At 33.2% G+C, this 14,768-nt stretch overlaps 2 protein-coding genes across 3 annotated transcripts; both read left to right on the plus strand.

Annotated features, from left to right (window-relative positions):
• The first annotated feature begins 497 nt into the window (after positions 1-497).
• Positions 498-4,926, plus strand: LOC114305465 (putative F-box protein At5g50220). The gene is made up of 2 exons (XM_028250555.2): positions 498-798; positions 3,382-4,926. The coding sequence occupies exon 2, from the start codon at positions 3,385-3,387 to the stop codon at positions 4,627-4,629; it is 1,245 nt and encodes a 414-aa protein (XP_028106356.2). The 5' UTR covers positions 498-798; positions 3,382-3,384; the 3' UTR covers positions 4,630-4,926.
• A 1,963-nt stretch (positions 4,927-6,889) lies between these two features.
• LOC114305464 (protein TPR3) lies at positions 6,890-12,492 on the plus strand. 2 transcript variants are annotated; one of them, XM_028250554.2, is made up of 15 exons: positions 6,890-7,137; positions 7,922-8,215; positions 8,312-8,491; positions 8,596-8,706; positions 8,810-8,938; positions 9,117-9,186; positions 9,273-9,392; positions 9,660-9,794; positions 9,869-9,979; positions 10,090-10,254; positions 10,465-10,593; positions 10,711-10,803; positions 10,919-11,119; positions 11,228-11,394; positions 12,098-12,492. In XM_028250554.2, exons 2-15 carry the CDS (start codon positions 8,106-8,108, stop codon positions 12,312-12,314), a joined length of 1,938 nt encoding a protein of 645 aa, XP_028106355.2. In that variant the 5' UTR covers positions 6,890-7,137; positions 7,922-8,105; the 3' UTR covers positions 12,315-12,492. The 2 variants fall into 2 exon arrangements, with proteins under 2 accessions (XP_028106355.2, XP_082757566.1); XM_082901440.1 differs by lacking the exons at positions 6,890-7,137; positions 7,922-8,215 and having other exon boundaries at positions 8,362-8,491; positions 8,619-8,706.
• The last annotated feature ends 2,276 nt before the right edge of the window (positions 12,493-14,768 follow it).

The following is a 14,768-nucleotide window of genomic DNA, read 5'->3' on the forward strand; positions in this document are numbered from 1 at the left end:
CTACTTAACATTTTAATTGAAATATATTTATAATATCATTAGAGACTATTAATTAATTTAATAATTTATTAATAAAAGAGTTAATTTGTTATATGATTAAAAACTTAAAGAGACAAATTTTTAAAATTACAGAGAATAATTATATTTTAAACAAACTTAAAAAAAGTTCAAATCTAAAAAGAAATAAACCTAAAATAATATGTTTGTAATTTAATCTAAATAATTACTTTTTATTTATAAATTTTTGTCTTAATATTTGACTTTTGATATTTATGAGTGGTGCTACATATATCAAATTGATATATTAATTAATGTACTAACATATGTTATAATATTATCATTTTAAAATTATAAATTTTACCCATTATATAAATTATAAAATTTTAAAATTTTTAAAATTATATCACATCAGTCATTAATGCACTAATTAATTAATGTAATTGAGACGTTTATTGAATATTTTGAGATGTTTATTGAATATTTATATAGGAATGGATTGATATTTTCTATAGTCCAAATAGAATTTCCCAATTTTCTCACCTTGGAAGCACCCTCAACTTGACACTCAAAAATTCTACAGTCCAAATAGAATTTCCCAATTTTCTCACCTAGGAAGCACCCTCAACTTGACACTTGAAAATTCTATGAAGCACCCTCAACTTTACACTTGAAAAGCCACTTGGTGCGCTCTCTCTCTCTCTCTCTCTCTCTCTTGCCATCTTGATCTTGATCGTCAACATGTTCTCAAAAATCAAAATCCCAGAATTCGGATTTTGATAATTGCACTGAAGAACCAAGGTCTGATTCTCCTCTTTTCTTCTTCTTGTCTGTTTTTCTTTGATGTCTCTATATCCGTATTCTAATCCAATATCGAATCAAATTCTATCTTATGATCACAATTTTGTTTCACATCCGTTTCAATTAGTCTGTTGTACTTAAATAGAATCACTACTTGTCGTGGGTGCAAAACGTGATACCTTAATTTTACTTTAGTTTAGGGCGGTTTAGAAAAATGAATTAGAATTTTGTTAATTTGGGTTTTAGCTGAGAATTTCTTACACTCGGTTTGGATGGAGGGGTTTGGTGAGAAAAAGAAAAGCAACGTTGAGAATAGGAAACCCTCACTTGTTTAGATGATTAAATAGGTGAAAAATAATGAGAGATGGTGACAAAAAATTCTTGCCAGACCTATGTTTTGTTTCTCATCAATGGTGAGATTTGGTGGGAAAGGAATTGAGTATAATGAAAGTTTTCTAAATTATTGAAATTACCCTTATGAAAAAACTTAACTTGTTAATATGAAAGGTTATTTTGGTAAAATGAAATAGAATGCTTTCTTTTCTTTTCTCTTATTTACGTTATCAAATAAGATAGGTGAGAAATCATATTTTCTTCTTTTTTATTCATCTAAACATAATGGCGAGAAAGTATAATAATTTCTTTTATTTTCTCATCTGAGTGAGAAATCATAATCATTTCTTTTCTCACATCACCTCACGATCCAAACAGAGTGTTAATTTTGGATTAAGAAATGAATGAAATTGGCTAGATATGTGCAAAATAAAAAAAAATAAAAAAAAATGATGCTTTTTTAATGCTTGTTTAATTAAAGGGAAAACGTGTCAATTTGCTAATTTCAATTAGGTTGATTTTGACTATTAATTTTAATTTTGTATTTAATCTAATTAAAAAGGTTGATTAAGGTTTTTGAAGGAAAATGGTAACTGAGTTGGTTGATTTAACTTGTTGAGTTGAACAAGTTTATAATTTTGCTTATAAAAGCACGACAAATGCTTTTAATCAAAAAAAAAAAAGCATGATAAATGCTGCTCATGTGCGTATCTACCATTGAAAGACAGTAACCACTATAACAAGTGGACTAAATTGAGACAAAATTATAAATTCATATCAAAATTGAGTAAATTGAAATTACTAATGACCAAAATTACATAAGGGCTAAAATCTAAGGACTGCCGGTGTAATTTACCCTTAGTTGAATTATTGTAGATCAAGCTGTTAGCATGAGTGACATCTCTTGCCATCTCGGATTGGAGCTTCAAGCTTCAAGCTTCCAAATACAACATAGAAAAAAGAAAAAATATATTGTAGATCAACAACAACTCAGACAATTAAAATCCTCAATTTTTTAATTTTATTTTATATTGAAAGCCTAATGTTTCGAATCTTTTTTTTGTCTTTCCTCTAGCATGATAAATTGATATAGATAATGTGCGAACAATTAAAATCCTCAGTTTTTGTTGATATTGTAATACAATTGAAAGCCTGATTTTTCTAATCTTTTTTTCCCCCTCCCTTTAGCATGATAAATTGATATAGATAATGCAAGAAAACTTTAGTCAACTATGTGCATTTTAAATTATGATTTTCCATATAAATATTTGAAGGAAAGTTTAAAAGTGCTCTGATATGGGATTATAGATGGCTTCAGTTGGTACTTTTTCTTGGGGCCATGTGATGCAAATATAACAAAGAACACAGTTTGCTTGCTGGTGAAAAGAAGCGTTTTGATAACCCCTTTTTTCCAAAAGGTTTTTTTGAGAATAGTTAGTTCTATTTTTCTTTATTTTTGGGAAAATAGGGCTATTTTATATAAAACAAATCTCTAGGTATTTTTGGGATGCTTTTTCGTATGGAATGGAATGAGAGGGTGCCGACCGGAAGATTTGAGGGCTGCCCAACTCTCTTCAGCAGGATTTGAGCAGTTCTTTTTTGGCAAAAAGGGGGTTCAACTTTGTTGTTCTGTGGACAAAGATGTCTGATTGTCTTTTGATATATTCTACAGTAATATTTACGCTTAGAATTCTTCAACTAGAGTGGGTATGATTTTTGAAACTTCTCTTGGTTTTCTTCTCCCTGGTGTTTTGCTTCTCTATATTTTTCCTGCAACTACTGTTCTGAAGTTTCAGAAGATAATCTAGGCCATATATAATTGATGAAGCATATATCCTCTTTTCTACCTGTTTCATCACTAAACTGGCCAGCTTTTAGTTTCCCTGATCCTCATGAAACCATTCATAGTTAGCAATATTTGAGTTTCCTGGTTCTCTTCTATATCAATTTGGTGTTGGGGCTCTCAAAAGAGGTTGTTTTTACACCTACATAATAATTTTAAAATGCAAAACTGGATTCTGGTTTTATTTTGTTAGGTTGTGAAGGAATGTTTAGAAGCCGGTCCTTCCACATTTTACAAAACAGTGCAGTTGAAACATCTCATTTCAATCCAGGAAATAAATTTTGTTTTTTAAAATTTATGCATGTTATTTGGTATCATTAGAGATGGGCATTTCTTTTACTCTTTGATATTTTATTATTGATTTATTATTCACCCCACCATCATCTCATTATCTTTTTTTCTTCAAGGGCATGAGGGCGACCAGGGACACCCAGCTGAGAGAAAGCAGCAAGCAGTGCAAGCTTTTACAAAAGGACAAACTTTCTCACTTGTTAAGGGCTTCTGCCAATGAAAAGAAGGAACACATGAATGGGTTGCCAGAAATTAAGTGGAGTCAAGTGGCACATCTTCCTTATGACTTGATTTTCAAGATTCTTCTTCTTCTTCCTGCCGAATCTCTTCACAGATCAAGTTTTGTGTGCAAGGCGTGGTTCAATTTGGTTAACAGCTCGAATTTCACGGATGCTTATATTTGTCATTCTGAAACAGTTTTCATCTTTCTGCAATTAGTCTCCCAAAGAAGGCCCAAGACTTTCTCTATTGAAGCCAAGCTCGGTCTATCAGAATATCACTCAATTTTTTTAACAAGGGAACCATCCAGATCTTACATCAATTTCTTAGAGGTGAAAGATGGAAAGAGTAAGGTAATCGAGTCACAAATAAGTGGCTTAAAGGATATTCTAGCAACCTGTAATGGTTTAATTTTGGCCACATGCGAGCAGAATGGAGGCTTACTTGTGATAAATCCGGTGACTAGGAAGCTTGTTGCACTTCCTCTAGGTACTATTAATGCCCGTGATGAGTCATATGGTTTTGTGTTCGGCCACTTGACTGGAGAATATAAAGTGGTACACTTGTTTCGGGATGAAAGTGGGTATATTAGTTGTGAGATACTGAGCCTTACTACTAGATCGTGGTGGGCAGTGGATGGGCCGTCTTTTGGACTATTTACGAAGTTAATACGCAAACCTGTTGCAGCCATTGGAGCCTTGCATTGGCTCCCCGCAAAACATGGTTGCAGTTACATTGTATCTTTGAGCGTTGATGATGAGAAATTTCACACTAGAGCTCTTCCTATTAGCAGCAGCGTAAATGACAGACTACTTGAGATTGGGGGATTTTTGAGCTTTGTGACTCACGTGACACTAAATCGAATAGAGGTATGGATCTTGAAGGTATTGCAAGGGGGATCATGGGTAAAGCGACATATTATCACAAGCAATAAGATAACGGATTTGATTCCCATTTCTACATTGAGGCATGGTAGAGAAATGGTCTTCAAGGGATGCAGAGATGGCTCTTTTTATGCTTATGATATCGAAATTCAAGTGATGAGAAAGGTTGAGATGGAAGGAGAACCTCACAGGCACCGCAGCTCTTACCTCCCTCATGTGAATACCCTTGCTTCATGGGAAAGGAACGCAGCCTTGTGGTAGAAGCCAACTGTTTCTTTGCTTATTTATCATTTTCATAGTAAATCAAATGAAGTGTTTCTGGAAGTATGAACTTTATAAATCAAGCTCAAGGGCTTGTTTGGGAACGATGTCTTGGATGTGGTTCTTCAAATTTTATTTTATTTTATTTTTTTTTTTTGGGGGGGGGGGGGGGGGGGGGGGGGGGTGTGAAAAATATGACTTATGTAGTGTACTTGACATGGCACTTGGGTGAAGTGAAGGTTGTACAAAAGTTAGTAGTGTTATTTTGTGAAGCTAATTTCCATCTTTTCATTTTTAGTGATGCTTTCTTTAATACATTAATATATGTATATGCATGGTTTGCTAAGGTTTCATTGGGACATTCATGATCTGTAACTGATACTGTAAACCCTTGTTTTGCTACTGCCAGTAATGAAGGCCCTGGTTGATGTTTGATTGAGCCCCCCCCCCCCCCCCCCCCCCTCTCTCTCTCTCTCACATTGGGACATTCATGATCTGTAACTGATACTGTAAACCTGTGTTTTGCGACTGCCAGTAATGAAGGCCCTGGTTGGTGTTTGATTGAGCCCCTCTCTCTCTCTCTCGCTCTCTCTGTCTCTCTCTCTCTCTATATATATATCACTAGCAGGTAGCATGTAAGCACACAAAGCACTCAATTTATGGTATTGGGAATTAGACCTCGTTTTACAAGTGATGATTTTAGTCAAAAAGTTATCAAAAAAATTAAAAATTTAATAATTTATATTAAAAAGTTAAACATTAATTTTTCTCTCACTTTTTGTATATTTTTTCATAAAAAAATTAAAAAATCATCCAAAACATACTAAATTTTTTTACTTAATATTTTAGTCAAAAATAAATAAAAAATTATTAAAATAATCTATACTCAAATAAGGCCTTCATATTGTCAAGTGTGAGCAGGACACTCAGGATTACTAGGGAGTGACCAGATTTTTTCACTCTTTCTTTTAGCTAAAAAAACTGTGTTGCCAAACAATCCGTGTTTATAGTATTAGGGAGATGCTAGAGAGCTCTAAATCTAGAGCTCTAATTTGAGCTCTAGTGATGTGTCCAAGCAATAAAAAAAAAAAAAAAAAACAAGGCAAGGCACAAACATCACATCAGAATAGGTCCCACATTCCCATTAGAGCTATTAGAGCTCCTATATTAGAGCTCTAAAACATTTTTGTATAGTATTAGTACTCAATAATAATCTTGAGAAAAATATAGAGCAATGTAACGGTTCTCAAAAAAATATCAGAAGTTATATACAATACTTATCTTTTGTGGATCCCATGTTTACAAAATAATAATAATAATAATAAATTCCTGCATACATCCATGTGAATATTACGGGTTCGTTTGGTTTGAATTTCCCAAAAAATTTTGAGAAAATTTCTCTACAAATGAGTTTTCAGAAAAATTCAAACCAAACAAATTTTTCCAAAAAAATTTCCCAAAACTTGTAAACCAAACAAGTTTTTCAAACAAATCTCTCTCTCATACACATCAAATCAATCACTTTTTTCAAAACTCTCTCTCAAAATAATTTTCCAAAACATCTTTCCAAAAAAACCAAACCAAACAACTTTTCGTACTTTTTATCTCCCAAACTCATCTCCCAAAATCAAACCAAACAAGCCCTTTGATTTTTATTTTTAGATCTATCTTTGCAAAATAAAACATATTGATAAATTTTCTTTTTCTTTTTTTACAATGCCCGAACGATGTTTAACCTTTTTTAAATCAAGTAAAAATTTCATCTGATATTATACATTTTAACAAAACAATATTGATAGAGACCATTAATTTTAGAGTTCTAAAAAGATCACTAATGACATGACATTCAATAAAAAAAGAAAAAAAATGCAACACCAAAGTCAAAACATCAAATCATTCATGGTGAGACCCACTGTCACATCATTAGTGGTAGCACTAATTACTGCTCTCACTTATTTTTCTTAACAAAATAATCCGTTTGGAAAGAAAAAAGCCAGGCTTTTTTGGCTAAAATAGCCACAAAAAACAAAATAGGCTATTTTAACCACAAAAAACAAAACATCAAATTCAACCCATAATCATTACAATCATCTTTCACAAAAAAAGCTAAAAAATCCAAAAGCCAAAAAATCCTTCCCAAATCAGGCTAAAATAACCCAAGTTAAAAAAGTAAAAAGCTAAAAAATCCAAAAGCCAAAAAATCCTTCCCAAATCAGGCTAAAATAACCCAAGTTAAAAAAGTGAAAAAGCCAACCCACTCCAAACTGCTGGGCGACCGAGATGTTGACCGGCCAGCGAAATTTTTCCACATATTTTGGAGGGAGTGAGAAAGAGAAGAAACAGAGTCTATAGGGAGAGAGAGAGAGAGGTGGGTTTCTTTCTACTCTCTCTGTTTCATCCACTTTCTATGTTCTTGGTACAATGGAAGCGCTTCTCGAACCGTGGAGTTTCAGTTGAGAGAGAAGGCACAGTTGTGGGATATACATTCCCCTGTTCTTTGTTTTTCAGGTTTGCATTCATAATGGTTCTACTCTAACTTAAAGCTTTCTGTTAAAGATCATTTTCTTTCTCTTTTCCATCACTTTTTCCATGTTCCACTCAACAATTCTAATGGGTTGAAGTCACTTTTCTCTGTTTCTTCATCTGGAAAACCCTAAATTTTCCTTTACAAGATTGCTGGGTTATTTTTTTATATTTATAATATTAGTCTCGAAGAAGAAAACAAGTTCTTGTATGTAATTAGTACAATCTCATATTTTAGTTCATATCTTCTGTTTAATCTTGAATGTATCTGTTTCTTTTCTTGGAATATCTTGTTTAAATTATCATTGTTTTGACAGAAATTTGTTCTTCTCGCAAGAATTTTCCTGCAAAAATTAGCTTTTTATTCTCAAGAAATTTTCCATGAAACATTTCTTGTCAAAACAGACTGTCTTATCATTTGCTATGACATATTCTGAAAAAATGTGCTCCGGGGACGAAGTGCAGAGGGAGAGAGAGAGAGAGTCTCAGTTCAAAACAAGTGTGTCTTTTCTTGAAAACATGCTTTGTTAGTTTTTGAACAATCTTGAAGAAATAAAGAACTCATTTGCATGTGATAATTCTAGACTCTGTTTGTATTTACATATTTCATTTTGTAATACCACTTTGTAAAATTACTTTTGTTGCTGATAAAATATAAAAATAAAAAAGCTCACTTTTTGACACTGAAATCTTGGTGATATGTTTGATCTCAAAGTTCCATCCTTATATTTTCTTTGAATTTGGATACTAACCCTCTGTTTTGTTTCAGGGGAAAGTTTTTTTTGGGTGAATAATTTCAGAGGAAAGTTACCTTTTCTTTTAAAAGTTCTTTTTTTAGAAATATTTTCCTTCAAAACAAAAGGTTTTTCGTTCTTACTGTACTTTTTTTCCCATCCAGTGGTTGTCATTGTGATTGAATTTTGTCAATATAGAGACAAGAACGAGCGATTCTAATGAATTCAGATCAAGAAACAGGTGACATTATGTCCGGAATTGATAGGGAAAAACTGTCACTGGTATTGCAGTCCCTTACTGAGATGAACTTCAGAAAAACTCATCGCGTGTAAATTCTTCCCCCTAAACCATTGTTTGTTCTTCATCTCTGAATTTCCACCATTGCTTGTTTTATTGTATCAATCATTTGTTTTTTCTGTTATAGGCTCGAGAGCGAGTCAGGTGTCTTCATTGACATCAAGTATGTTGAGGAGCTGGTGGCTACTAAAAAATGGGATGAGGTCACAAGATACGTTTCTGGCTTCACCAAATGGGATGACAACCATCATTCTACTACCATTAATTTCATTTTCTGGAGCTGGAAGTACTTTGAGGCATTGGACAAGTAAGTAAGGAATTTTATAGGAGTTTTTTTCTACCTTGTATGCCTTTTTTTTTTTTTTGTCTTCTTCAGAATCTTGTTTATTCTATTTTGTTGAAATTGATTAGGTGCAATCTTCACAAAGCCACAGATATTCTTACGAACAAACTACAAGTTTTTTCTGAGTCTAATGAAGAATTAATGAAGGAGATGACCTTGATATTAAAATGTCATCTCAGGTACGACATGAGTCATTAAAAAAAAAAGAAACGAGATCTAGAAAATTCTTCTGATACTTGATGGAATTAGTATGTATGAATGACATTATCAACTTTTTACTAGGTTGGCTAACAGGGAGATCCAAAGAAAGAATCTGAAGGGAACGTTGTTCAAGAAGTGTTTGAAAGAACTTCCCATAATACACTTCCCTACCTTAGCATATTCAAAGCTAAAGCATCTCTTTCTCCAAGGGTAACATGTTTTCATTAGAAAAAAAAGGGAATAGATATTTGTGTTTTTCATGTACAACTTAGTCCTTTTTTGTTTTAGTTGAATTGGATTGATGCTCTTCGCAATTTCTAGTATGATTTGTTGAAATCCCAGTCCTGATCCTAAATTGAGAATGCTTATTTGTGGATGCTAAACTCAGAAATCCCAATAATTCTGAGGCTGGATTAGCATCACAATCTGCAAATTTGGCCCCAGAAGGTCAAATTGAGGTATGTGATCCTAAATCATTAATTCTATATCTTTTAGTAGTTTTCGTGCAAAGGTTTGAATGGACTGCTTCTACATTTTGTTTCAGCCGCGACTAACCATAGTAAAACCAGTTCCAGATCCCTTGAGCCGGCAGCTAAAAAACCTACGAACTATAAATCAGGATCCCCCTTGCTTGTCAAGAATTAGGCGCGAGACTGTGACCAAGGTCAGTTTACTAAATCTTCTCTTGGATCTTCAAGAATCTTAATCCAAAATCTGTAGAACCGAATTCTTTTGGGTACAGCTCGATTTCTTTTCGCAACCAAAATCTGTGATACGTTGTGGCGTTTTCACAACCAAAATTTGTAAGCCCATACTTTTGGCTTATCAGGTCATAGTTTTCTGTTATCCTGTACATTTTATCAACAAGAATCTTCATCCATAAATTATTTTGATAGTACTTTTGAAGAACCAAATTCATTTGATTATCCAGAGCAAGGATGTGAGGAAAAATGTAAATCCTAGATTAGATGAAGTTCGACCAAGCAAGAGGATGAGGCTCAACGCACTTACTCAGCCTAATCAAATTTGGTCCATTACAGTGTCTGAACCTCCAGAAACAAACATGGTATGACTTCATTGGTCCTTATTGCTCATGTAAAGAAAATTACTTCTTATTCTCTTCTCGCTTGACAAATGCAGATCATAAGGTTGATCTATACAAATTCTGGTATGGGCCTTCTAGTATTAGCATCAAATGGCATTAAAATACTCTGGAAGTTGCAAAAAGATGATACAAACCCGGACAACAAGGTAAACATTTCCCATCTTTTATTTGAAATTATTCCTCTTTTGGCCAATAAAATTGTAAAAAACATTAAAAAAAAATGATGAATATTATGAAGAACTGTTTCATGGTGCAGGCAAAAACAACCATGTACACCCTTCAATTGTGGGAGCCAGGAGCAGGAAAACAAATGAAAAATGACTTTCCTGGCATCAACTGTTTTGCCTTGACGAACAATGATAGTTTTCTCATGTTAGCATCTGGAGGGTCAATGACCTTGTTCGACACTACTGGCTCTGAGGTATTTTACAAAACAAACTAAAACATGAAGCTTGGGAGTGGCTTAACTGTCCTCTGGTTTTACATTGAGTGGTATCAAGAAAATGTTAATCTTCCCTTCAATTTGGTTTCTTCCTCTAGCATAAAAACATATTGAAGTGTGCTTGTAATCTTTCCTTACATTGTTTTGTTTGGCTTACACGGACCATCCCCAAATGTTGGATAATCACAGACTACAAAGGTTTTCATGTGCCCGGCATGTAAAGCGACTTGTCTGCTTTTCCACCCTCAGGACAACAATGTCATTTTTATCGGCATGGATAATTCAACAATTCAGATATTTAATGTGCATTTGTCTAAGGTATGATATCATGTATATAAAGATGAAATGTTGTTTATATACTTATTTTGGTTCAAAGAGGATAACCCAAGGAAAAAAAAACAAACAAACAAACAAACAAACAAAACTATTTTGCAGCATAAAGTCATTGCTGGTCACTGTAGAAGAATCACTGGCCTAGGCTTTTCCACTAAGCAGAATGTACTTGTTTCTTCTGCAGCAAATTCTGAGGTTTGAAATTTAATCGTTTATCTTGGTCTGTACATGCATATCTAAACCTGCTATTAATTTTAATGACATGGATTTTGATTTTGCAAACAAATGTGTTTTTATTTGTTAAATCCAGATTATAGTGTGGGGGTACAATGCTGGTAAGTTAATAGAAAAGAAGAAGACTAGCTTGTTGCAATTTCGAGATGGGAGGATACTTGAATCACTACTGTTGGACACTCATGTTCAGTTTCACCAAGATCAGAAACACTTCCTTGCTGTGAATGAATTGAAATTCGCCATATACGAAACAACAGAGCTAGAATGTAAAAATCAGGTATCTTTATTTTAAAAACACAATGAATTGTGGAAGTATATGGGTTTTTTTTAGGGAGATACTATTTTCTTTCCAGGTTATCTAATGCTTTTGTTTCTGCATTGCCAGTGGTCCCCAGTAGAATTGTCAAAAGTGATTGTCCATGCAACATTTTCATGTGATAGCCAGTTGGTGTATGCTTTGTTTAAGGAAGGAACTGTAGCCGTGTTTTCTGCTTCAAATCTCCAACTACTATCTCTGTTAAATCGTGATGCTTATCTTTCGTCCAACATCAGGTATTTGATGTATCTGACAAACTGCGTCACTCCCAAGCTTCTTTTTTTAGTTTGTTCAATCAGCATTCAGTGCAGATAACAAGCTAGTAGTCATGAAATTTGATGTCTTATATAAAAAACAAGACCCAAGAAGTACACATTAATGTGTGTTTGGGAGGGGAAAGATTCAGTACACACCTAACCTTTGGCATAAAGCGTAAAGTGGTGGCCTAAGACTTGAACCCATAACCTCAAGGTTATTAGGCCAAGTCTTAACCATTAAACCAATGGTCACCCCTAAATTTGATGTCTTATATATCATTTGATAAAAGTTAAATGAGTTGTAATTTAGTAATTCCAAAATGATTTTCCAAAAAAACTCGATAAGAGCTGCTTCTTCTCCATAACATTACATACACTCTACAATCTTCTTGGGCATTATCTTCAACATTTCACGGCCAGATCTTCTTCTCTTGCCAATCCTTGATGTTGTCCTAGATCATCAAATAATACTAAATCCCTTGAAATTATGTTGAATTAGGGTTGCTTCATTTTTCACTACTATGTTATGGTTTTGGATTTGGCCTACATTCATGGTGATTGAACTAGCATATATATATGGTGATTGGGCCAAATTATATATTTCCTTAGCTTACATGATTGTTGGCAACAATTCTAACTCTCTCTTTTTCTTTCTTTCTTTCTCTTCTTCTTCTCTCTACAGTTCTCAAGCATACCCACTTGTGATTGCTGTAGATCCACAAGAATGCCGCCAGATTGCATTAGGATTCAGTGATGGAAGGGTAATTGTAATTGAGTTGCCTGAATCTTTAGCTCAACAACAGGTTGTGCCCCCAATTGTTGAGGATGAGTCAACAAGATGCAAAAGTCCTACACTACAAATGGTTGATTCTGGTTCAGATAATTCTGATTCAGATTGATTAAGGCCTTGTTTGGTTATTCAAGTTAGATTTAGTATCAGTTTATATAGAAGGTTACATGTGTATAGTTCTCACCAAATCTACATCAAGTGGCATAGACCAAAGCAATTTTGAGCAGAATCACTGAATGTCAAATTCTATAGTATCATGATTAAATAATTCAGAATGCCATCTTCTAGTTTTGTTCTTTCTAAAAAGAATGGGAGAAACATTAATGAATCTGCCAGCATATGGTCGATCTAAGCTTGTATAAGCCAAATGATTGAAGTGTTTTTGCTCTATATTGTATTTTTAATTTTTTTGAAGGTGCCCTTGGATTTTAAAATTTTGGATGGAGAGGAAAAAACAAAGAGAGAAGATAAAGTATATAAACACATGGAAAAAGGGACTCAAAACTTATGAAATTTAAAAATCAACAACCTCCAAAATCTAAGAAAATAACCCTATTATCCTCATTTCCTTCCTTGTCTGTGGGTTAATTTATTTTTATATTCTAACCTGCCACTATTTTTTTCATTTTATCTTTAAATTATCGATTTTATCTATTTAATTCTTAGAGTTTTTAATTTTAGTTTATGTAATCCAATTAGAGATGATTGTACAAAATCAACAACCGTAAAAACTTAATTTGATGGTAAAAAATGTAATTTTAAAATTTAAACAATTTTTCCATATTAACCAAACACCCATCAAATTAGTTATAAAATAGTAAAAAAAATAAATTCTTAATTATATGATTTAAATTATTTAACTTTTAAAATTTTTTTGCATATCGAATCAAACTCTAATTGTTACTGACTTGTATAATTGTTTTCAATTAAATTATGAGTTAAATATATATATATATATATATATATATATATATATGACTAAATAGATAAAAAAAAATACATAATTTATAGATGACAAGTGTCATGTGAAACATTGCTCAAACCCAAATAACTTCTCAATCACCACCACTCTCCCCATCTCTCTACCATTGCCACCACCCACCACCATTTTAATGACATTCCTAACAAACAATAATATTATATTCTGAAAAATATTGTTTGATTCTACGTAAAATGCGACAACCTTGAAGGTGTTCGACAAAATGCCCCAACGAAATGTTGTAAGCCCCCCAACCCGCCCGCCCACCAATTTCTCCTTGCATTTGATTTTGTCAAACAATTGGCCAAAAAAAAGTAAAAGAAAAAAAAGGGTTGCATTTATAATTTTGGATGTGAAAGTGTTTTTCACGCGTTCTTAATGAGAATGGGACTAATGCGTTGGCTCACACAAGTCACCAACTGCTTATCAACTAGTATAAGCAGCAGCTCTTATCAAGTTGTTGTACTAGTTTCTTGACTGGATCAGAATGTCTTGTTATATAAATTAGTGTAAATGTATATTTAAATGAAAGATTTGGGAAGAGATTTAAAAAGATATGTGAAATTAAATAAAATGTACTTACATTTTTCTTTTTTCTTTTCAAATTCCTTCTAAATTCTCCAACCAAACAGCATTAAGAATTTTTCCCAGAAAGTTCTCTTATGGAGAGAAAGAAAACAGAGAAACAGAGTCTAGAGAGAGAGGTTGGTTTTACTCTCTGTTCCATCTATTTCCTATGTTCTTGGTGAGAGGAGAGAGAGAGAGTACATCAGAAGCATTTCTTGAACCAAGGAGTTTCAGTTGAGAGAAAGTAGAGAGAGAAAGCACAGTTTCAGGGTATACATTCTCCTGTTCTTCTCTGTTTTGCAGGTATGCATTCGTTGTTCTACCTTATTCTTTCAATTCTGTCAGGTTTGTTTAACTTAAAGATCATTTTTCTCTCTCTTTTCCATGTGACACTCAACATTTGTAATGGGTTGAAGTCATTTCTCTGTTTCTTTATCTGTGAAACCCTAATATTTCATTTACAAAATTCTGGGTTTTTGACAATATATTAGTGTCGAAGAAGTGGAGAAGTTGTATATGTAATTAGTTTGATTTCATGTTTTGGTTTTCTATCTTCTGTTTAATCTTAAATGCGTCCATTTCTTTTATTTTCTTCGAACAACTCGTTCCAATTATGTTTGGTTTGACAGAAATCAGTTCTTGCGCGAATTTTGCTTCAGATATATTAACTTTTTATTTCTCAAGAAACTTTCCATGAAAACACTTATTGTCCAAACATGAGTGCCTTCTATAATTTTCTATGACATATTAGCGGCTCAAGAATTTTTGAGGCCTCACGCTAAATGCTAAAATGAAGCCTTACTCTACAGTGCCTATTAAAATTTGAGGCCTTTGACATCTTTTGAAAGCAGAGTGTCTTTTCCTTGGAACAAGTCTTGTTAGTTTTTGAACAATCTTGAAGAAATAAAGAACTCATTTGCATGTGATAATTCTAGACCGGGTTTGTATTTACATATTTCATTTTGGTAGTATCCACTTTTCAACACTTCATGGTAATATGTTTGATCTCAAAGCATC

This window comes from Camellia sinensis, chromosome 13, assembly GCF_055761805.1.
Source record: "Camellia sinensis isolate YWXY chromosome 13, ASM5576180v1, whole genome shotgun sequence".
Lineage (NCBI taxonomy): Eukaryota > Viridiplantae > Streptophyta > Magnoliopsida > Ericales > Theaceae > Camellia > Camellia sinensis.